The sequence below is a fragment of the Caretta caretta genome, chromosome 11, assembly GCF_965140235.1.
Source record: "Caretta caretta isolate rCarCar2 chromosome 11, rCarCar1.hap1, whole genome shotgun sequence".
Lineage (NCBI taxonomy): Eukaryota > Metazoa > Chordata > Testudines > Cheloniidae > Caretta > Caretta caretta.
The window spans coordinates 18,472,718-18,497,603 of NC_134216.1; the positions used below are offsets into that span (position 1 = coordinate 18,472,718).

Consider the following 24,886-nt stretch of genomic DNA (forward strand, 5'->3'; position numbering starts at 1 on the left):
ATCAGGCATTTCATTCATTGATTTTAGGAAGCAGTTTGAGTACCTTGAGTAGGAAAGGATCTACAACAAGACTAATTTCTTTTTAACCATAGGTTCAAAGCTTTGTTGAGCATGTTTCATAACAGAGCAACAGATATTAAGTTAATAAACACTCAAGATGAAATCCTGGCTTCACTGAAAACAATGGTAAAACTCCCATTGACTTCAGTAGCGGCAGGATATCAACCTCCATCTACTTTATCATAAATTCACGATTTAATGATATTTTTACAAGCAGTGTTATTTTGTAACATTCCTGCTTTTGAAGATACATTCGTGGATGTAAATTCTCTGTTTATTGTGCTATTTCTTTATAAAATTGTAACTGTTCAAAAGTTACTAGTCATTACATCAGTTGCTATTTGATCTCTGACTTTGGCATTCTGTGCCCGCCATCTGTCTGAACACAATATGCCTGGTAGTTATTAATCAAGACACAAATGCCACACTCTTCCAGTCTGTTCACATACTAACAGTAAACTTTTGTTTTCCAGGGAAGGTTTGGATGGTTCAATCTATTAATTCACATATAGTATATTTACAAGAATGTTCATTTTCTGTCTGCAGTAGCACAAAACGCCAAAAAAATGCATTTCAAAAGTTTGTTCCAGACTAAAAAGAAAACAACTTAATATTAAAAAATGTATTTGCTGCTGATGCTACCTGAAATCTATTTCTTTTATTGCAATATCAAATGAAATCCCTAAGTTTCACAAATAATGAATAAGTGGTACCTTTCTGTGAACATACTTAGTAACTCAGATTAAAATTCACCGTTTTAAATAATATTCAGTGCTGTAATGTGTTCATAAAAACAAAACACTGTAAAGCTTGGGTTAAACTATCATTGCAATAACTCATCTATTTTTTAACTTTTTAAATATATGGCAATATAAAGCACCACTGTAGAGCCCTGCATTGCACAGAGTACAATACAAAATTATATTTTACATTTGGAAATATCAGATAAATTAACTGAAATACATTTTAGACATACTTAAATAGCTGCTGTTGCTTGTATTCAGGTTTATGAGAAATATATTTCTATTCAATATAAAATTGATAATTTATTTTATCAAGATCATTTTATGGAAAACATAATTAATATTTGTTCTCCTGCATATACTTATTTCACTGCTGAATAAAATAATTTTGATAAAGTTAGACTGGCCTGAAAAAGTATTTTCTATCCTTTTTCTTATAACATGAACAAACTATGATGAAAAAAAGCCCTATGTTTTCATAAAGGGCAACCTGTAAAATACAGTAGCTATTTTTAAAGCTATTTCTATAATAGTTCATCAATAAATTCTTACTTTCTTGATTTTTAGAAAAAATCCTACCAAAAAATTAATCTTTAAAAGACCCAGTTTCCACTTTTCTATTCTCTTTTTTCCATTGAGATACAATTTAAGTGTGAGGCACCTTACCTCACAGCTTCTGATACTCTGACAGATTATGTTCTGTGTTTCAGTGGTGGCCAGTGTTCTGGATAAAGGAATCTTTGTATTATAACAAAAGTCAATGAATGATTCAGCTTGTATTTCTGCAAAAGGAAACCCTAACTCATCTTTAATAGCTTATTAAAAGATATCAGACTTTAACTGTAAGTTAGAAAGAATAAACTCAATGATATCTAATGACCAGAAATATTTATTATATTTTATCTAAATATGTGACTAATACATAGACTAATATCTAATACAAAGTCTAGAAATACTATGCAAAGTTATGTTCTATAAAGTTTAGATGCAAACTAGCATGCTCAAAGATGCTACAAATTTCAGTTTTTCAGATTTTATTTTGCTATTACTTGGACTCTTGCATATAAAGAAAGTACAGCATCTTAAGGTACAAACAAACACCTGTTAAAATGAGAATTCAAAGTATAACTTTGCAGCTCTTATTTTGCTAGGTTTTGCAGGTGCTCAGTACTTAACGGCCCCCATTTGCTCCCATCAAGGTCTACAGGGACATTTGACATTGTCTTAATAGGAGTAAAATTTGACATTACATTTAAGAGTCTATTCCAAAGCCCAGTGATGTCTATCAGAATTTTTCCATTGACTTCAGTGGGCTTTGGATCAAGTCCTAAGTGAATTTTTTGCTTGTGAAAGTGAGAGACAACTAGCACTAATATATAAGCTAGGCATTGTGCGAATTTCTTCATACTACTCTGACAGTGCATCTTAGTCATGATTTACAGCATGTAGCTGCTATCCCAATGCTGGCACTTGAGTGAGGAGAGATTGGCTGTTGTATGGTGGCTTTGTGAAGTGAGCAAACAGTAGCCAAGATGAGATCACCATATTTATTTTCAGTCCTCACTGAGCTAGAATTTGAGTTCTGGTCTTCAGAAAGTGTTTGTGCATTCCTCTTCCTAAAAGTAGTATAGTGGTAACAAATAATTTGTCATTAATGGGGTACATATAAGTTTGGGTCTCCAACCCCTTACCAGACAATACATGGAGCACCAAAACTTACAGCCTTGAATGACATGGAGGAAATCTTTGTCCATTGAGGTCTACGGTAAAACTGTCATTGACTTCAATAGAGCTAGGATTTCATTGCAAAATGTAGAGCAGCTGCAAAATATGGGAGCAGCAAAACCCTCCAACCACACCACAATTATATGTGCATCACTCACGCTTAAACTCTGGGAGGTTTGCACTGGCCAAAATGTGTTTTTTAAAATAATATCTTATTTATCTTATGCATTTTTAAAGAACATCTCATATTATCTGGGTACTATGGGTTGGCTCCTGCTCCCATTCAACTCCATGGAAAAATTCTTATTGGCTTTAAGTGTGCAGGATCAGGTCCTATTAGAATAAAAAAGTACTACTACTAAATAGGGCTATTTATTTCTTTGCTTACTATTTAGAAATAGATTATTCAAAGGTTGCATAATGGAGAGAATCAACTCCTTAGCTGCAGAAAGCTCTCACCCTCTCTTTGAGTCTTTATAAACCCCATGGGGTAGACTAGTTCTCAAAAAACTTTAGTTATTCATTATTGGCAGAGCAGGTAATGCTGTCTGTTATTAAGGTTGCCTGACACTTCTCATTACACCTATGTCTGCGCTGCCAGTGGCAACGAGTCTCCAAATGCAGGTCAACAGACTCAGACTTGTGGGTCTCATGCTACCATGCTAAAAATAGCTGTGTAGCCAGTGCTTTTAGGTTGTGGACTGGGCTGGAGGTTGGGCTCTGAAGCCCACTCCCCTCCCTCAGTCCCAGAGCCTAACTCCAGATCAAACTGAAATGTCTACACAGCTATTTTTGGTGCTGTAATGTGAGACCAAGGGTGTCTACCCTGCCTTGGAGGCTCGCGGCCGCTGTCTGTGTAAATATACCCTATAAGACCCTGTTTTCAGTTACTTATAATTTTGCCAAAATGTAACTGTTTGAGCTGAAATTTTACATAAGTGTCTACCTCAGGCTGAAATTGTCTGAAATTTTTTAGCTAAAAAAATTCAGCCATTTCCAAAATTGGCTTGGGAAAAATATGTTGTTTTGCCCATGCTAAAAAAATCTGGCAACTTTTCAGTGTAACAGCTCTTACAACCCCATGCTTGGGAGCCTGAGCTTGGAATTTTGCAGGAGGTAGCCTTTGTGTCAGGGATGTGCCTTTTGCTATCCCTATTTGACTAATTTATAAGCCATGCAAATTTGGCTAAACTATAAGCTATTGGAAAATCACAATTTGCACATGCTCAGGAGAGACTTGCTAGAGTTTAACAGAAAAAATTTCCAAAGATTCTGTGTACACTGAACTTGCTTCAGATTGCATGTGTCATCTCTATAGACAGCCCAGGGCTACAGGGGCAAAGCTGGATGTTCCCTGGTATGGCTGCTCCATGTGGAAAGGCTGAGCAGTGGCACCAAAAGCAGGGAGCCTATCTTTCTTGTGCTCTCAATGATGCCCCTTATCGCATCCAAGCAACATGAAGGAAGAAGTTGTTTGATTAAAATGCAGAGGGGGTACAAGCTGGACCACGGGACAGAAAGGAGTAGATTGGGACAAGGAGTCTGGTGAGTCTGGGACTGGAGAGGGGTGGAAAGAAACTTGCACTTGTTGGGCAAAGAGACTGGATGTGGGGAAGGGGAGAGACTAGGAGTGGGAGGAGAGATTAGGATTTGGACAGAGAACTTTGAAGGGGAGTCTAGGACAAGCTGGGCAAGGAGAGTGGGATTGGGATCAGAAGCCTGAGGAGTGGAGACTGGGACTGGGTAGATTAAGAAAATGGGATGGGAAAGAGACAGTACTGGTACAAGACAGACTGGGGGTGATGAAGCAAAAGGGGTCAAGCATGTGGGAAATAGGCAGAAGAGTCTGTGCCTACTACAGCCCACATCCCACCAGAGCATGGAATGGAATCCAAGATTCCCAAGTCTCACCATTCGCATGCTGTCAGCAAACATCTGTGAAACCCACTGGTAATGTGTGTCTCAAGTCCATCTAATACTGGTCCACATAGAGGATGACACTGTTTAGCACACAGTAAATAAGATATGGAGCCACACACTGATCAGTGAAGAATATAAAAAAATAATCAATATATGCTCATTAAGTGAGCAATGTCCATTGTGTCCACTAAATGAGGCAGATGTCCTGTGGCAAAAATAAATGTGATTACATCATTAAAGACTATCATGCTGCCTACAGACACGGGCAGAATTAAGGTTGCACAGTCTGAAGATGAATGTCACATAGGACACTCCCTACTGCCACCTCAAGTTATTGCTGAGATAATTGTACTGTGTTTTATGAGCTGTAACTTGTGCACAACTTAGCACAGTATTTGACTTAAAAAACAAAACAAAAAAACTACACTTTTCTTGGTAAGGCAGGAGGATTTATAGGAATGCACACATGGTTGGGAAACAGAACGTTCTAAATTCTTATCATAGCTTTGCTGATTCACTGTATGGTCTTTTCCAACTCACTTTACCTTTCTTAGTTTCCCTGTTTATAAAATGGAGCTAATAATACTTACTCACCTACCTTATTGCTACATTGTGAGGCTTAATTAGTTAATAGCTGCACCATGCTTTTCACTTATAAAGTGCTATAAAAATAGTAAACAATATTGTTAAACGAAACAACTGCACAATCAGCAATGGAAAGTGTAAGAAGAATACTGAGAGCTTTGGTGACAGAATAATAGCTCTGTTTTTGCAGCATTCAGCTTGTGAAAGTTTGCTAAAAGCATCACTCAGACCTGAAGAAAGATGAGATATAACAGTAGTTTAAAGAACTGAAAAACCGATCTATGTGCTAACTGTAGTCTGACTTTGTAGACCCTGGACACGGATACTGCTACCAGCAGGAGCTACAAGAGAGGGCTCAAAAGAGATTCCCCTCAGGAATCCCAAATAATAGCTCTAGATATAATTTGATATTTATAGATCTCCGTGTCACAAGCATGAGTCTTTTCATCATAAAGAGATTAAACCGCGCCTAAGCAACTGTTTCCATATTCTAATTTATGCTGTTACAGTATTTCAAAATTTCATTATGAATTTTGAAAATATGTTTCTTGGTAGGTTATATTTGTTAGTACTTATGAATGATTTGTTAGCAGTTCTTTTAGAAGTTCTACTGGTCTATGGTTTGTTCACATATCAAGATTTTCAAATATATCCACATTTCTCACAGCCAGCATTACAAAAGCCAGACCATGTTGATTTGAAAAATTTATGTCCAGAGACTTTTCAGATGCCTTTAAAACAAAAAATATTATTGTTTCTGTGTGCTTTATAAATGTATTTTCTGTACCTTATTGTACATTTTTATATAAAATTAGGAACAAAGGGCTACATGCTTGTGTAAACTGTTAACAAAGCTTTAAGTTACAGGGGACCAATGTAATGTAACTATTTTAATTACAATGGAACTTAGTACTGTAGATGATACCTCATAGTTTGCAGCAATTATGTATTTACATATTTCTACTCCTGGAACAACTATGTAACTATACTTAGGACTTGTCTACATGATGGGTGATGCGCTCTACTTGGGTGTGATTTCTAAAGCACGCTAGTGAGTTGCACATTAATTGGTCCATGTGGATCTGCTGGTGCAGACTAAAGATTCCTTAGTGCATTTTAACCTCGTACTGTTTCAAACAGCACTATCTTAAAGCTCAACATCTCGGTCTCCTTAGATCAAACACATTCATGTGTGTTTTAGAAATCACATCCCAGTAGAGCATTACCAAGCCATGTAGACAAGTCGTTTAGTAGATCCAAAAGAAATGACCAGCAGTGCAGTTTTAGGAGACAAACAAAACTCTAGATTCACAGTTCACATTTGTTACTGTGGCCTAAATGCTGCCTTCATACATGTGTATGTCATTCCCATTGCAGTCAATGCAAACTGCCTGTATGTGCATCTATATATCTGTGTTCTTATATCACAGCTGTGTATATAAAATCATAGGATTGGAAGGGACTTCGAAAGGGCATCTAGTCCAGTCCCCTGCACTCATGGCAGGACAAAATGTTATCTAGAACATATTAGCATGAGGGGCTCAATCCTGCAAAGTGCTAGCACATTGGCCACAATTTGGCAAAGCACATAAGTACACTGTTAACTTTAAGCACATGAGCAGTCTTGCTGATTCGCTGAAGTCAGTAGGACTGCTCCCATACTTGAAGTTAAGCATAGGTGCTTAAATATTTTTCTGGATCAGGGCCAGCGTGTTCAGCATCTTGCAGGAGTGAACTCTAAGGTAAGAATTTGGGTTTAGCTAGGCATGACACAGTAACACGGGAAATATTGATAGAAATCCTGGCCCCAGTGAAGTCAATGGGATTTTTGCCTGTATAAACACGTTAATTTTTGAGTGAATTATTCTGCACATTTTAAATGCCACATCCATTGTCCCTATATTGGGAGTTTCTTTACGGAGAAAATGTTGACTTTTCAATCAGAGATCAAAAGCTGAAAAATTTCATTCAAACACTGAAATATCAATCAAAACTTGGTTTAAACTGAAAATTTTGATTTAGAAATGCTGCCCCTATACCTCATGGGGATTGCAGTTTGGTGCCTCATGCCTCTGTTATTTAAGGGCTGGCTAGACTCACCTCCCATGATCCATGACAGCATAGCTCCCAGGGGCACAAAATAGTCTTAACCAAATGGAGAATCAGAGCCTGTTTTTCCACGAAGAGATATTTGACTAGGCTCATTCACAGGAAGAAAAGTACAATGAAACCTCTACTTAACTAACCAGTAAGTGCTGAAGGAGGTGTAGGTCACCTTGCCATGCTGATTACAATAACTGCACCTGGGGAATATGGACTGTTTACAGTTGACAGACATTTCTCGTGCACATGATGTTTTACCACAGGGACAGCTGTCTCATTGCTATCATTAAAAAGAATATCTGTTCCTTTTGCAAGCGAAATCCAACAATCTACAGTGCCATAATAGGGATATGATTACACAAAGATCACAAAAGAAGTTAGAGTTACAAACTGTTAGAGGTGGTGTGAGGATAAGTTAAAGCACAATGAAGATGTAAAACCTCATACAAGTGTCTGATTATTAAAATAAAAATAATCTTAATCACAGCAGTGCTACATGGATTTGATTGCAATAGGCTTGATGGTTTCTCTCCCTTTTATTCTCTGAATAATAAATAATTAATGGTATTTCTGTTTATTTTTTCCAAACCTGAAGGATATGGAATGAAATTAAAAGATTACAAGTTAAAATAAATAAAAGAAGATATTGATAGTATTAGTAAATATTATGGGAGTACATCCAAAGGCCCCAATTTAAGCATTATATAATTAGCCCATGGAGCTCACTGCAGCAAGATAGTGAGTCAAATGTACTAGTAAGTTTCCAACAAGTATTAGCTGTGCATAATAAAAATAGACTCCACTTTTTTAATTTTATTTTTAGCACCAACAGTGAGCTAGGTGCAGTAAAGACTAAAATGAAAAATAATATCTTACCAGAAGAATTTATAATCTACATGGAAAATGTACAAAGGAAGGAAGAGATAAGATGCAATAAAGAACAGAGTGACTGAACAATTAATCTGAACACAGAGTTTGTTCAATTTTTTTTTAAGGCTTCTTTGTTTTAAAAAAATGCTATGTTTTAGAGTTAAGAAATTCAATTGTTGGGTTACATAATGCTTGGTGAATTGAAGACTAAAATCTGCAGGCCTTTAGGAAGAGCTGAATTTTGAGGATGATATTGAAGAACATAGTTGAGGCAGGTCATGGTAGGATATATTTAAATGGTTGTAGTAAAATCCACATGCTCCATGATGGTCCGGAAAGAATTTCTCCCATAGTATAGTAATGCACCACTAAGAACATTGTTAACAAGTGTTATAATCTCCTTTGAAGCATCTAGAATTAGTCAGAGACACAAAATATTGAACCAGATTAAACCACTCATCTGTTCCAATAGAGCAACTCCTGTGTTTCTCTACCTAATTGTATAACTCTCCTCATGTATTGTGTGGCAAAACATATCCCCAGACTGTGTCTACCATAGAAAGAGGGATAAAGAAGTTTCCATTTTAACTACTCACCAGGATGAGCACTGAATGTGGAGAGGCAGGGGCACATTCATTTTATTATTGTGAGCACTGACAGTATCCTCCATGCTATACAAGACACAAAGACAACCCTTGCCATGAGGAGCTTACAATCTAAAAGACAGACACAGATAACACAAGACATGCTGGGAGACCTATAAAGAGGTGATAACTTTGGTATGTTTGTTTTTTACTGATTTATTTTGATCTCTCTCCTTTTATATAACATTGGGGAGTAGAAGGCATCTAACAAACCAGAGAAAAAGGGACCTGAATATATGCCTTGATGAAGTCAATATACATTTGCAGTATTGGGTAGTAAATACTTAACTTTAAGATTCTCTTCAGCTGCAGTGATCAGAGTTGTACTTCCAGTTTCAGGGTGCTGAAAATCTAGGTTTCGGAGAAATGATTAAACTTTAGAAATATTGCTGATGATGATCTCCACATCAATCTTTGAAGTTACCTAAAGGAAACCTTGGAATAATTTATTGTTCTCTTTTTTGTTCCATAATATTTTTTTTAAGATTAAATTATTCCACTTGTGGTAGAGATTCTTAAATGCTTGCATTGTTGGTGTTAATAAATTATAATAATAATATTCACAGTGTTCCTTATAAAGTTTTTATCACACTAACTAAGCCCTAATAATTACCTTAAATACAATACATTTTTATAGTATGTTTAAATTTTTCAGCCTAGCTATACACGCAAGAGGTGAGGTGAGGTGAGGTGAGGTGGGGTGGGGGTGGGGAGGACAGAGACTAACCACTAATTAACTGTAACATTGATTTTGTTTTGTTTTACATTATGGATTCCATCATACAAGGTAACACATACCTTTAGCTTAATAAATGTCAAAGTGGCAAAGTAAGAGTTCATTTTCTGCTTCATGCAACTAAGATCTTTTATACATCTCATTATTTTATCTCCCTTTATTTTATTTTCAGATGAGCTCACAGCACAACTGATGGGAATGGAAAAACTGCCTAATGTCACAACATTAAAAAACAAACAAACAAAAACAACAACAACAACAACAACAAAACACTGAGAAAATGTTGGGCCCAATCTAACTCCCATTGAATTCAATAAGAATTTTCCTACCGTGTACTGTTAAAGATGAGCAGGCTCAGGCCCTTATTCCATTAACTAACAGGAAAGCATAATTGCTAGAACAAGTGCCACAGCACCCTCTACAGACTTGTTGATAGTTATCCCCAGGGATTTATCTTAGATGAAATTCAAGTTTTTATAACAAATTGCACTTTTATATAGCACCTTTCATCCAAGGATCGCATAAAATTTAAAACACAATAATATTAAGTCTCACAACAACCCTGTGGGATAGGCAGGTATTATCCCCATTTTAAACATGGCTAAACATATACCGAGAAGGTGAGTGACTTGCCCAAGGTCCCACAGTGAATCAGTGCAAAGACTGGGATAGAAGTCAAGACTCTTGATTCCCAATCCTCTATGCTAATCACTGCACAACACTTTCTCTTGGTGTACATTAGTATATGCATCCCATTAAACTGGTTTGTAAGATTATAACTAGATGGTGATCTCCTCAAGATTTTGTCTTTTTACTTTATTGTAAATTACCATGCATAATTGTGGAGCTCCATAAATAATAACTGAAAATAATAGGTTCTGTAAAATATGCTGAAACACTGAGCTTACCTAGAGCTTGTATCAAAGAGCAAGTTTTGAAACAGAGACACCAATCCGAAGAGCAGCTAAATATAATTTTTTAGGTCACAGCTGTCCCTCTTTACTGGATATCAGCTAATTCACACAGTGATTCTGTGTACTTTGATTTTATTTTCTGGGTAAGCTTCAGATTGCGTAGCCAACTGTGTTCCCATTATTAAAGCAAATTCTTCTAGAATAAAATCCTTCAGGCAGCCACTGCTACAAGCAGACTGTTTAGTTTACAGGCTGTTGCCAAGGCAACTGTCCACTGGGCATTTTGTCTGGAGAATTGTAAGTTGGAGTCTCAGCCTGCTGCTAAGTTGCTTGTAGATGCACTCAGTGACAATTAGCATCTCACTCCCTGGCCCTTTCTCCCCCCATGGCACTGCTGCCAGATTCCTGGCATGACAGTTCCTCCTTAGGCAGCACAGCAACGAGTCGGACCTCAGGTGGCTTCTATACCAAGAGCCAGGTGGGCATGATCTCCTCTTTTAATGCTCTGTGGGACAGCTCCTGCAGAGAATCCAAGCTGGCGTCCACCTCTCTGTGCCGCTGCCCTGGGCGCAGGAATAGGGCTGTCTCTGAGGAGGGGTGTGGGGGGAGGGACGGAGCGGAAGGGCAGGGCTGTCTCTCAGGAGGGATGTGTGTGCAGGAATAGGGCTGTCTCTGAGGAGGGGTGTGGGGGGAGGGACGGAGCGGAAGGGCAGGGCTGTCTCTCAGGAGGGATGTGTGTGCAGGAATAGGGCTGTCTCTGAGGAGGGGTGTGGGGGGAGGGACGGAGCGGAGGGGCAGGGCTGTCTCTCAGGAGGGATGTGTGTGCAGGAATAGGGCTGTCCCTCAGGAGGAGTGTGTGGGGAGGGACGGAGCGGAGGGGCAGGGCTGTCTCTCAGGAGGGATGTGTGTGTAGGAATAGGGCTGTCCCTCAGGAGGAGTGTGTGGGGAGGGACGGAGCGGAGGGGCAGGGCTGTCTCTCAGGAGGGATGTGTGTGTAGGAATAGGGCTGTCTCTGAGGAGGGGTGTGTGGGGAGGGACGGAGCGGAAGGGCAGGGCTGTCTCTCAGGAGGGATGTGTGTGCAGGAATAGGGCTGTCCCTCAGGAGGAGTGTGTGGGGAGGGACGGAGCGGAGGGGCAGGGCTGTCTCTCAGGAGGGATGTGTGTGTAGGAATAGGGCTGTCCCTCAGGAGGGGTGTGTGGGGAGGGACGGAGCGGAGGGGCAGGGCCGTCTCTCAGGAAGGATGTGTGTGTTGCGGGGGGGGGGGTGTAGGAATAGGGCTGTCCCTCAGGAGGGGTGTAAGGAGAGGGTGGTCTCGGAGCGGGGAAGGGAGGCATCGGACTGGGCTGAGAGCAGCGGGTAGCTCTGTGTGCGAGCCCCAAAGCTGGGGGCATTTCCAAGGGCTCTCTCGCTGCCCTTCCCCGCCGTCCTGCTCCCGCCCTCGCCCTCCTCCCGTGATCCTATGCGCGCTACTGCCCGGTGGCTGCACAAGATGGCGGCGGACAGCGAGGTGAGTCTCCCGGCCCGGTCCCCCGCCGATTCCTTGTAGCCCGTCCGTCCGCCCGCACTCACCGCCTCTCCCCCTCTCTCCCCGCAGCCCGAGTCCGAGGTGTTTGAGATCACGGACTTCACCACCGCCTCCGAGTGGGAAAGGTACGAGACCGCCGCTCCGGGCTCCGCATCTCTCACCCCTTCCCCGGCTGCGCGTCCTGCCCCCCGCCCTTCCTTGCGGTTAGCGCCCCCGCCCGGCTTTGCACGGTTAGGGGAAGGGGCCCTCGGAGCGGTACCCAGGGTAACCCCCGATGGGATGATTGCACAGCGCGGCGGCGTCCTCCCCCGCCCCGGCAAGCTGTTGCCTGCCCTCAGGAACCCCTGGGAAAGGCAGTATGGCCTCCCGAGTCCCGCTCCTTCCCCTGAGGCCCCGGCGTCGTGACTCCTGTGGTGCGGCCCCACACGCCTTAGCGTTTTTGGGACCAGTTTCCCACTCCTGTTGTTAACCCCGGAATGGATCTACTTGTGGGTGTGCTGGCGTAGGAAGCTGGCAGCATTTTAACCGTCCTGTTGCGTAGGTCTGACCGAATCAGGTCTAAATGATCCCGTGGTAAAATAGCCAGTGGCTTCCTGGAGCCTTCTCCCTCCGTGCTTCTCTCAACTGCTGTCACCGCTGAAGGAGAACCAACAGTAGGGTGTCTTTCAGAAAAGCTAACGTAAAGACAGTTCTTCAGAGCAGGAACTGCATTTTTGCGATATTACTCCACTGCAAACACGATGTCAGTGTTTAATGTGCACTATGGTATTTCCTGTGTTCCGTTCAGTGCAGAGAGATGTGCTTGTGTGGTTAAATACCATTATCAGTTTTGCCTGGGTAAATATTTGACAGGGAACAATTTATCTTGTTTTGGAGTGTTAGAAATTTAGTCATCTTTTGTTGTTTGCTTATTTAGAATAGTAATCTGGACAGTGCACAGAATGGATTTCTGCAAATGACACAAACTGGGAAGTTGATTGAAGTGCTGGTTTGTTTGTATGCAAATGGAATGAGCACAGAAGAAAATTGACATTTTGTAATTAAGGTTGATTGGATAGTGAGAAGGTGCTGTCCCAACCATAAGAATAATTCTGAGTTGGAATATTGAAATGTTAATAAAACATACATGAGGCCTAATCCCATTCCCAGTTAAATCAATAGAAGTTGGATTGACCCATCACCAAGTTTGTGTGTGAGTGAACTCCCTTAAAGTGAACATATTAATGTAAAGTACCAGAAAATAGATTCTAAAGAACAATCTTACATTATCTACATGATTTTATAGGCCTCTTCCATCTCTAGTTTTCATGATAGAAGCTTAGTCCTCTTTCAAAGTTTTATAGTCTGCTTATGTGTTAAAATCTAAATTTGGGTTGCTATTTGAATAATCCATGGTATGGAATTTTGTTTGTTTAAAGTGAATATTTCTAATTGATTCAAAATATTTGGAGGGCTTCTGGTGATTACACTAAGGTTTCAAAGAATGAAGTCTGCCAGGGAAAAAAGTACATACCAGAATCTCTTCCCATTATTTTTAATAATTAGTTTAAGTATGCATTTTCAGCTGTTGGAGACTGAGAACATCACTGTTTGCAGCTATAGTTGATTTATTGACTCTTGCAGTTGTTGGCTTGGTCATTTGGATTTCTGATATTTCTGAGCAGAATGAAATCAACTGGGGAAAGTGTTTGTTAGCTTGCTGTGAGTTACAAAGTATGAATTCAGTTTCTACTAAAACTCATCCAGAAAGCTCAGTAGACTTTCTAAACTAAGAATAACTTTTGCGGGGTTTATCACTGTCACCAGAATCATAAACTAAAATTACAGCTTTATATCTGTATGGTGTGTTGTGTATATTATTTGTTAATTACAACTTTGAAATACTTGAGAGAGAGAGATTTCCTGCTCAGACTCTAGCCATCATTCTCTGTTCCATGCTTCCCCTTTTTGTTCAGATACTGGATGATGTAAGCAGCACTGTATTGTACAGTAAGTAGGTTATTTTAAAATTAACTTTCCAAGTGTATAATTCCTGAGCTGGTCACTAAGAGAGACAAAATCATTCTGTTTACAAATTACTTAAAATTTACAATACTATTTGGGTATCTGTAGGTACATCTTTGCCTCTCTGCTCAATGGAATGTTTGTGCCTATATCCTGTAGATCAGATTGTGAGCCCCTTTATTTTACAGTGGTGGTCAGTGAAATGAAAATCTGAATGAAGTGTAATTTCCCCTGAAATAGAAATACTGAGTGGAACTATGCATGTGAGTAGTTCACCAGTGTAAATAAGAGGCTCACAATCAGGCACTCTGTGAGAGTAAGGCTTAGTATAAATGAAATAGAGAAAAAAGAATAATATAAAATCCTAAAATAAGTTAACCATTTTTTCCCCTTGTAATGAGTTGTACAGTGCTCATTTTTCAGGAATTTCACTGTATTGTACTGTCACTTTTTGCAAAATAAATTCTAATGTAAACTCCGTTTAGGAAATACTAATAATTTTTCTCCCCGCTAGATTTATTTCAAAAGTTGAAGAAGTTTTGAATGACTGGAAACTTATTGGGATTTCTTCAGGCAAGCCTCTAGAAAAGGTCAGTTTAATTGCTTCTGAATTTCTGTTTCATAATTGGAGATGGCATGTAATATATAGTGTGCATTCATATTTACACTTCAAATTTCCTTGTATTTGGTGGACTAAACTTTGAGGTTACTTACAGCAAGAACAGTTTTCAGTGGGAATTTTACTTGAAGAAATGAATCTGTGTGGTCAAAATTAATTGTAAAGTTATGGAGATATTTTTATATTGTTATATATGTTATGTAGGTAATGAGTAGACCTTTGTGTGCTCCAGTGTTCTTGTTCCTGGATTCAGAGTGGGAAAGGCATTGTCCAGGTTCCCATTTGAGTTCTCAAGGATCTCTGTTTTCCCTTCACTCCATGGCACTTAACCTTTATGATGCACGGATAAAAGTCTCACATGACTCCTCAGAGCTAGTCAATATTTGTCCGTATTTCATTACAGAGGATGCAGTTGTGGCTCAGGCACTCCACTCCCTCAAAGCCTAAAAAATACTTAGGGTATGTCTACAAAAATAGCGGCACAGCTGAGAGCTCTCCCATTGGCATAATAAAACAACCTAGGTGAATGGCAGAAGCTATGTCAGTAAGGGAAGCTCTCCTGCCAACATAGCGCTGTGCACATGAGTGCTTATATTGGTGTAACTTGTGTTGCTCAGATGGGTGGTTTATTCACACCCCTGAGCAACATAAGTTATGCCGACACAGGCTGTAGTGTAGACATTGCCATAGTCTTTGCAGACTTCCTTCTCTGAGCCTAGTACACCAGACAGGAAACTACCCAGATATCTTGCACAGCAATGCAGAGAAATTCTTCTGTACTGAGTGGGCTGGCAGCTACATTTTCAAAGGGAGTTTTATGAAACTAAATTTGGTGTTCAGGACACTGTTTTCAGGGTTAAAACTTGGTTATCTAATCAAATACTTTCAATCTTAACTATTAATATTTTTCTACACGTTAAGGTTGAACTTGTCTCTTGAGTTGTGTAGTCCAATAATCTAGTGATAGGAGCCCTATAACAAGTAAGAGGATGGTGCAAATCAAGGAATTCTCTAAATAACTTTGTTTAAGCATTACTATATAGAAAAGTAGAATTGTTAATCATACATATGCAGTGTTACTTAGTGATATTTACAGTCAGCATTATGCAGATATATTTTAAACAATGGTCTAACTACTGTTTCTTCATCTGAAACTTGATTGATGTTTGTTTTTAATACACAGAACTATTTACAGTTCTCTAAAGAATAGAATTGTGTAATTACTGAGGTCAGATTCAAGATGAATATTAGAAACAGAAAAGTATTTCACACCAAATATTGGAACCAAGCAGTATACAGTAGACATAATCTCCTAAAGGAGCTGTTTTGTCTTTCAGCACAGCACTGGTGAACACTCTGAAATCTGTGATTTTGTTGGAGAGGTATACAAATGCCTTTGAATTGCCAGATAATTCTATAGGCTGTTTATTTAGAATAACCAGAACTTTGAAATGAACATGCTTGATCATAGCAAGATTTGTTTTAATACTTTAACTTTGTAAAGCGTTTTGGGACTCCTTTTTTATTAATCTATGTAAAATACGTATTGTCCACACCAGAAAGATTAATTCTGTAGGTAATACTTGCAATATACTTTATTGCTGATCTAAATGCCCTCTAAGCTGTGTGGCCACGCATCAGGCAATCAAGGGCTGCACAGGCTGGTAGAGGTGCCTTTCCCCCAGCCCTGGAGTGGCTGTGGCTGGGGAGAGGGCTGGAGGGAGTCCTCTTTTCCTGCCGCAGTCCCGGGGCAGCCTGCGGCCCTGTTATGCTATACAAAGCACACAGGGTCTTTTATAAGAGAGAAGGCAAATATGCCATATTTATTGAAAATACAACAGTTAGCATATGCTTTTCAGTCACACAAACACATGCACACAAGTCCTGCATATGGTCTTTATAGTTACCAGTCTGTAGTAGCTCAAGTCAATCTATTAGCCAGTTAGATGGAGTACAAGTGAGGAGCTAGGCTCTGTCGGTCGCGATCCGATGCTCCGCAGGACTGAACCCAGAGTTTCCTGGCAAAACACCCCATCTTTATCGTTGTAAATTCCCATTTGAGTCCATGCATTTTGCAATTTCAGTCTGTAATCATTAGTCCTTAAGTGGTGTTAATCTTGGGGTTTTCTGTTTATCATTTGATGGTTATTGTCGGGCTTCCCATCGTTATCTCCTATTTGTTGTCTCGTCTTCGGGGGTGCCTGCCTCACCTCTGAGGTCGTCAGTGCTGCTAACATGTTTAGCCTCAGATACAATGGATATTTTCTGATCTCCTGGTATTTCCAAGTCTCTCACTTTTTCTTGACCATCTGGACATTTGTGATGGCTTTCACATCTTATCTTTTCCTGATGCATGCATTCCTCATTTACACAAAAAGTCTCTCACAGAAACCTTCAAAGGTATACAGAATACACTGTAAATTAAGTCTTGCTAAATCTTATAATTAAAACAGTTCACATTGGGGCTTCAGGCCCTCAACATTTCTCTAACCTGTTTATTATAGACACAATACAAAATCCTGTCATTTACTTACTAAACCTTAAAACAAAGAAATGTATATTTAACTAGAGTGCCTAATTTGTAATACATATAGGAAACCATAGTAGACATTATATCTTATCCTAAAACAAAAGGGTGACCATAATCAGTCATAAGGACTGTTCTGGTCTGTCCCAGCCTTAACATCAGTACAGACACTGGCCGTCTGTCAGATGCATTCCTACCAATGTCCCAGAGGGTCATTCCTTTCTGCTATTCAAAAAGGGTGGCTGGTAAAATGAAATCAAGACATACATTAGTACCTCTATTCTTATAGTACAATTATAAAATCCTGCTCCTACACCCCAAACCCCGCATTCCTGGCCTCATTCCAGAGCCCGCAGCCCCGTCCAGAGCCCTTACTCCTCCACACACCCCAACCCTCTGCCTCAGCCCTGGGCCTCCTCCTGCACTCCAAACCTCTCATCCCCAGCCCCACCCCAGAGCCTGCATCCCCAACCAGAACCCTAACCCCCCACACCTCAACCCTCTGCCCCGTCCCTGAGTCCCCTCCCACACTCCAAGCCCCTCCTCCCCAGCCCCACCCCGGAACCCGCACCTGCAGCCGGAGCCCTCACTCCCCCCACACTCGAACCCTCTGCTCAAGCCTTGGGCCTCCTCCCACACGCCGAACCCCTCAGCCCCACCCCACATCACCTCCATATTGATGCACATAAAATTCATTCCACACATGGATGTAAAAAATGGGAACATTGTTGTTGAAGGTTAACCTAAATCTTCATGACCGAATAATATCGTATCCCTTTTCAATATACAGGGTGTATACACCACTGGAATATGGGAGGAGAAATCAGATGAAATTTCATTTGCTGACTTCAGATTCTCCATTACTCATCATTATCTTGTGCAAGAAGCCAGTGACAAAGATGGGAAAGAGGAGTTGGTAGAAGGTAAATGATTGTTCTTTTAATTGGTATAGGTATAGGGTAGATGGCATTCAGAAATTACTCTTCACTGTATCATGATAATGTAGTGTGAAATTTGCAGCACATTAATTTGACTTGTCTAGAAACGTCAGAGGTCTGCAGATTATGCTCTCAAACCACAAGGTGCATGTCTGTTTGTTCAAATATTTTGCAAACTATAGTTTCCATGTAGTATTGTTAGTTCGTTCTCCCCAAAGAACTTGAGTTGTTAGGTTATAAAATTAAAGGTCCTTAAAATTCAGCTGTCTGGCTGTTATCTTGGTCTAAAAGGCAAAAATAGCAAGTGTTACAGTTTTAATAAAACTTGTGGATGTTCGGAACAGTGTTGATCACTCTCTTCTTAATATCTCTGGGAGGAAACCTGAATCTTATGTCCAGTTGGGTCTTTTTAAATCTAATGTAAATACTGAATGTTAGCATTTTGCGTTAGTGAAACATTGTGGTAGTGATGAAAGAATATATTGTAGCCTAACAAACATACCAAAGCTTTATAATGGTATGCTTTGTTCACTATAACATTTACTCTTTGACACGTTAACAAATGCTGAAGCAGAATTAAAGCTGACAAACCTACATGGTTTAATTATTTCATTATGAAAAGGATGTGAATGTGTGTAATTGCAGTTTCCAACTACACTGTCCTCTAAAGGTTTCTCATCCCTATGTAAACCTTAAAATCAAAGTACAGTAAATTTAGCTCCTCCCCATTTACCCACCAACTCTAAAATACATGCCTCAGAATTTGAAACTGTCAAGAACAAGTAAATTTTCAGTCTCATTATATTAACATCTCAAAGCCCCTGAAGACTTCTCTTCTTTTTCAGACATGCAAATGATAGCCAGTATATGCTTGCATTATTTGATTGTCAATGTCCTTGCATGGACGGTCCCTGTTCTAGCTCTCTTTCTGATATATCTTGACTAAATGATTAGAAATGGCCACAGCAGGAGCATCTACTATTATGGTGATTTCCTTAATGATGTGTTTCAAAACTGTTACAGATTAAGGCAAGAAATATTTTTTTTCCAAAATATTTGGTAGCTATGCCTTCTCAGTAGAAGAAAGAATGGATTTGTTTCTTAAGAAAGTCCCTTTTAATTTAAAGTTACATTAATGCTAATGAATGCGCTAGACTGACAGCTGTGAAGGTTGAGATGAGGTATGATGGAGCTGTTGAGTGATGCCATTACAGTACAAACGGGGATAAACAGTGACACCATCAACACGTTAAAATGATCACTTTGAAATATTTGCATTAGTTTTTTAGTTTAATGACCCTCTCTTACTATTTCAAAACATAAAGTTGGATTTCTCTGTGACCTTAAAGCATCACAATGACAATCTAAAGGGTAATAATCTAATAATAATTTTGTACAGATATTGAAATGTGATAGCACTGGTGACATTTCTAGTCAACGTTATCACCATCTTGTTCATCATTATGATCTCTGTTGAGGGTGCATGGGTTACCAAATTCTTAATTGTCTTGGCATGTACACAGTTCTCTGCAGGGAAGATTGTTTTGACTACTGACACAGTTGATTGTGCAGTGACCGCTACTGGTACAGGCACAGAGAAGGTCTTGTAGAAGCTCAGATGCTGTTGGGTCCTTGAAGAATACAGGAAGTAGTTCATCACCCCCATTTTTCCATCCATGTTGCAATGGTATTCCAATATCTGTTTTACCTGTGTATGAAGACATCCAAATTTTTGTTTGCCAAGGTGCTTTTTTGACATGCTCTTCAAAACTATCCTCACATGGTGGGAGTTTGGCCAATGACTTTTGATGGCTAGATTGAAGTGCAAGCAATTCAGGTCTCTGTGGATCTCCTCTTCTTTCTCGCTGTCGTCATACAGCTCTGCTACCACCTTCTTTGCTGCAGAAATTGTGGCTTGGCCATCACACTCTGCAAATTTGTCAAGGTCTCTGAAGTGATAAGCTCCCTTTGTTTTGACAGCTCTAAACACAGATGCTTTTTTCCCCTTGTACCAAGTAGGGATGATAGTGTCATATCCTGTTAATGCGTGTACAGCACAAAGTATGCTGCAAAAGTCAGGAGTGTGTCACAAATTGCATGTACAGGTATGAAGCATGGTGCCTAATTCCAGTCCATACGTTAAATGTGTTCAATTTTTGGAAAGTAGCGAAGAGCAAGGACCAAAACATCTGTATCAGGTGACCTATTTACTGTGGTTCTTTTAAGATCACAAAACTCAAAAGCCATGTTGGCACATTTCGCATGCAGAAGCATCCTTGTATCTGTTTCCTTTTGAGTACTATACGAGTCCTTGGGCTTCCTCAGCATTTCGATTGGTGATGACTTTGCTGCTTCATCATTGGAAAAGCCTCCAGCAAGGAGGAGTGTTTGTGTTGGGTGTGCCCCTACACTCTCGGGTTCATTTTGACCCATATATTCAGAGGAATTGTAAAAGTGACTGCTTATTGGATACCACATTTAGAAACTTTTCCATTGAGGCATAAGACGTCCACCAATCATTTGGTATTTCTTGCATCCAATCTTAGATCCTGTCTGGTGCTGTTTCTCTGCAGTTTTCACAGAGCTACTGTTGTCATATATGTCAGAAACTTTGATTACAGAATTAGCTTTGTCAAATCCCTTTAGGGCCTGCCTCATGAACTCAGCAACCAATTAATCAAATGTGTGGAATTTGTCTCCAGACATCATTTGTAAGACAGCCATAGTATCTCTGATATACATGATGGTTTCTTTGTCACATGCTGTCATAAATATAAAGGGAAGGGTAACCACTTTTCTGTATACAGAACTATAAAATCCCTCCTGGCCAGAGGCAAAATCCCTTCACCTCCAAAGGATTAAGAAGCTAAGATAACCTTGCTGGCACCTGATCAAAATGACCAATGAGGAGACAAGATACTTTCAAAGCTGGAGAGGGGGTGGGGGAAACAAATGGTCTGTCTGTCTGTGTGATTCTTTTGCTGGGACCAGGTCAGGAATGCTCTTCAGAACTTCTGTTAAGTTAGTAAGTAATCTAGCTAGAAATGTGTTAGATTTCCTTTTGTTTAAATGGCTGGTAAATAAGCTGGGCTGAATGGAATGTATATTCCTGTTTTGTATCTTTTTGTAACTTAAGGTTTTGCCTGGAGGGATTCTTTGTTTTGAATCTGATTACCCTGTAAGGTTATTTACCATCCTGATTTTACAGAGGTGATTCTTTTACTTTTTCTTTAATTAAAATTCTTCTTTTAAGACCCTGATTGCTTTTTCATTGTTCTTAAGATCCAAGGGTTTGGGTCTGTGTTCACCTATGCAAATTGGTGACTATTTTTATCAAGCCTTCCCCAAGAAGGGGGGTGTAGGGCTTGGGGGGATGTTTGGGGGGGGAAGAGGTCTCCAAGTGGGCTCTTCCCCTGTTCTTTGTTTAACACGCTTGGTGGTGGCAGCATAGGGTTCAAGGACAAGGCAAAGTTTGTACCTTGAGGAAGTTTTTAACCTAAGATGGTAAGAATAAGCTTGGGGGGGGTCTTTCATGCAGGTCCCCACATCTTTACCCTAGAGTTCAGAGTGGGGAAGGAACCTTGACACATGCTCTTAGGTCATGAATCCTTTCAGCTAGAGCTTCCAGATGATGCCCTAATTCAGCTTTGTCTGTTCTTCTCATTGTTCCATCAGCATGGAAGAGGGACATAGGCCCAGGTCCTGTTGGGTGACTTAAGAACATCATCTCTGCATCTTGCTAAGGACAGGGGCTCTGTGGAAGCCAGTTTCTGGACTTGTAGCTGCTCTGATTGTCCATCCCTTGCCAGATATTTGTTTGTTTTGGCCATGTCTGCAAATGTTTTTATGCCAGATTTCTTGGTGGGGCTGAAGAAGCTATGTGTCCCATTAGAATCAAGTACACCTCTCACAAATCTTTCCATTTGTTCTTCACCAACATCTGCTATTTTCAGTGGAGACTGGTACATCTGATGTTACATGCAGTCCAGTGGATATGTTGATAAGTGCCCGTGGATATGATTCAGGGTAAATGGGATTGTCTTAGTGCTGATGACATAGTTGTCAAGAGCAGTAACTGCACTGAAAAGGGACAAAGAGCATGAGGCAAGGACTTGTTTGTGGACTTTGTCTTCACCACTTCTTGTTAGGTCACGTCTTTCTCTCACAGTATTTGCATATTCACAATATGAAGCTGTGTATTGTCACCTCTAACACTAATACTGGCCTGTGTATAAATTCTGAATTGAAAAACTACTTTCTAGAATATTTCAGAGGCTGGTACTGTGTGCATAGACAACTATACATGAAAACATTCTACCAGAGAGGCAAAGTAGATGAAGTTATTTCTTGACCAACTTCTGTTGGTAAAAGTGACAAGATTTTGAGCTCCACAGAGCCCTTCTTCTGGTCTGAGAGGTAAACAGAGTGTCACAGCTAAATACAACAGATTGTTTAGCATAAGGAGTTAACACATGTTGCAAGAAACCATTCAAAATGAAGTGGGCAATTAACACCTCTGCAGTCATAGGACAAAGAAGAATAAGGCCTTTTCTACACTACAACGTTTTGTCGGCAAAAGCTGCCTTTTGCTGACAAAACGGGAGGTGTACATACTACAAAGCTACTTTTGGTGGCAAAACTCTGCTGTTTCGTCAACAAAACAAAACCACTTCAAAAAGAAGCATAAAGCTTTTTGCTGCAAAATTAAAGTGTCAGAGCATCAGTGTAGACGCTGCTGTTTGTTTTGTCGACAAAACTGGCTTCCACCTGTATCCCACAATACCTGCGGTGACTACTCTACTCACTGTTTTGATTTCTGCTGCCCTGCAGACATATGCCCCTCCCCTTTCAAAGCTCTGGGAAGCTGACAGCTGAGCATGTTTCTCCCTTTGGGGAACAAAGAGCAAATAATTAACATGGAATGCTCCTGTTCGGCTCTGCACTAGGAACACAGTGGTGCTGCTGCGGGCAGACTGCTGCTGCTGGTGGGGGTTGCTTTTGGGTGTATGACTGCTGTGCTGCTTTGACATTCCTCAGAACAGAGAGCTCACAGAACTGGGCAGGGTGCTGCTCCCAGCAGCTGAGGCGGTTGTGGGAGAACTGGGAGGGAATCACAGAACTGCAGGCAGAGTGGGCTGCTTTGGGAGAGACTGCTGAGCAGAGATGGGGGCTGAAGTGGTGGGGAGGGTGTCCCCCTGCTTCAGGATAGGTCGGTCAGCCTGCTGTCTCCCCTACCCTCCCACCCCCTTCAGTTGAAAAAGCATCTGACAATCTACTAGGATGCCCCTGGATTGATGGGATTGACAAACCTGCATCATGTGACATCTTACCTGCCCCATGAGACATTGCAAACCCTTACCAAAGCACCCTGCAGCCAGTTGCACAGTAGGATAGCTATGCACAGTGCACTGCTCTCTGTGTCAATACAAGACTTGTTAGTGTGGATGCACACTCCTGACACAAGGATCTAGTGTGGAGATGCAACAGCGGTTTTAATTAAAGCGGCATAACTTTTCCGACACAACTTTGTAGTGTAGACAAGTGGGTTACAGGTTGTAACGAGACATAAAAGCAATGTCTCTGTTGAGCATGATCTTTGGTGTCTAGCAGAATTATGAATTTAAGCTCCTATGCTTGTCTTTTTAACATGTTGTGTAGGTTTCCTTTGAGGACGAGGTCTGAGAGCTCATATATGGAAGTTGTCATTTTGTGAAAAGTGTTCATCCACAGGTGATAGGGTTTTTTTGTCTTACGGTTTTTCTGTATGAGCTCATTAGAAAGAGTAGTGATTGTCTAGTTTCACCCACCTAGTTGTTGGGGTGTGATCTCATCCGGTGCATCAAATGCCCCATCACAATATGTGGTGTTAGGGCCCATGGATCATGAAAGGTATGCTGCGGGGGTACTGATTGTTGTAGCAGTGGAGATATGGCTGCAAGTTTTGCATATGTTGTTTTGGCAAGGTATGGTGCCATTTTGAGTTGGTTTGTCCTGGTCTGTGGGGAGCTTGCTTCTGATGATGATCTTGGTGAAGTAGGGGGGTTGTTTGAAAGTCAGAAGAGAGAGTTTTGGAAAGATTTCTTTTGTCACTTTTTTTTTTGTGGAAATTCTTCCTCAAGGTGGCGCATGAAGAGGTTGGCATAAAGGAGAGCCATCCTAGTACCCACGGCTGTTCCCATGTTTTGGAAAAGCGTGTGTTTGTTTAAATGTAAGTTTTTTATGGATATGTGAGGATGAAATGGATGAGTTTGATGTGTTTGGATCGGATATCTGACTGTACATTGTTTGCTACATATGAGGTAGGTAGGTGATGTCTTTGTGATGAGGGATGGTGATGTATAGCAGTGGTTCTCAAACTTTTTTACTGGTGACCCCTTTCACATAGCTAACCTCTGAGTGCGACCTCCCTCCCCCTTATAAATTAAAAACACTTTTAAATATATTTAACACCATTATAAATGCTGGATGCAAAGTGAGGCTTGGGGTGGAGGCTGACAGCTTGTGACTCCCATGTAATAGCTTTGCGACCCTCTGAGGGGTCCTGACCCCGAGTTTAAGAACCCCTGGTATATAAGGAGTTGGTAAGGATATTATGAGAGAGTTGGTTGTGTCCAGGAGGAAACTTGCCCTTTGTGTGGTGAATGGTGTGAGGACGATTTCTGAGAGTCCTGATATTCCTTAGGTGAGAGTTCTGTGGCCAGGTATGATGGGTCTGCCTGGGTTTGTGTATTTTGGGAAGCATGTAGGAGGTCCCTTAGGTGGGTTTGTGGGGGATGAGCTTTGGAGTTGTTTAGGGAAGGCTGTGAATACGGTTGTGGGATCTTCTTTGAGATCTTTATAGTTGGTGGTGTCAGAGTTGTTGGTTGGCCTCGATGTGGTTAGTTACCATGGTTGAGGATTCTGATGGTATACCCTTTGTCTGCTGGTTTGATCACTGTTGGGTGGTTGGATTTCAGAAACTGTGTAGCTGAC

General features: G+C 40.5%; 2 protein-coding genes across 11 annotated transcripts in view; one reads left to right on the forward strand and one right to left on the reverse strand.

The window, feature by feature from the left end:
- MAP3K19 (mitogen-activated protein kinase kinase kinase 19) overlaps positions 1-12,007 on the reverse strand; it is a 40,094-nt gene extending 28,087 nt beyond the window's left edge. For 5 of the 8 annotated variants that reach the window (XM_075117788.1, XM_075117785.1, XM_048869201.2 and 2 more), the window contains exons 1-2: positions 10,295-11,536; positions 8,603-9,001 (exon numbers count right to left, since the gene is read on the reverse strand). The gene's annotated coding sequence lies outside the window, so the exon portion shown is untranslated. Of the gene's footprint in view, positions 1-8,602; positions 9,002-10,294; positions 11,538-11,870 lie in introns of those variants that run through there. The other 3 variants (XM_075117790.1, XM_075117789.1, XM_048869200.2) reach the window with 2 other exon arrangements.
- RAB3GAP1 (RAB3 GTPase activating protein catalytic subunit 1) overlaps positions 11,643-24,886 on the forward strand; it is a 49,801-nt gene continuing 36,557 nt past the window's right edge. For all 3 annotated transcript variants that reach the window (XR_012664339.1, XM_048869202.2, XM_048869203.2), the window contains exons 1-4: positions 11,643-11,808; positions 11,896-11,951; positions 14,345-14,420; positions 17,767-17,899. Coding sequence is in view for 2 of the 3 variants with exons in the window: in XM_048869202.2 (XP_048725159.1) it covers positions 11,761-11,808; positions 11,896-11,951; positions 14,345-14,420; positions 17,767-17,899 (313 nt within the window). In the remaining variant the exon portion in view is untranslated. The remainder of the gene's footprint in view (positions 11,809-11,895; positions 11,952-14,344; positions 14,421-17,766; positions 17,900-24,886) is intronic.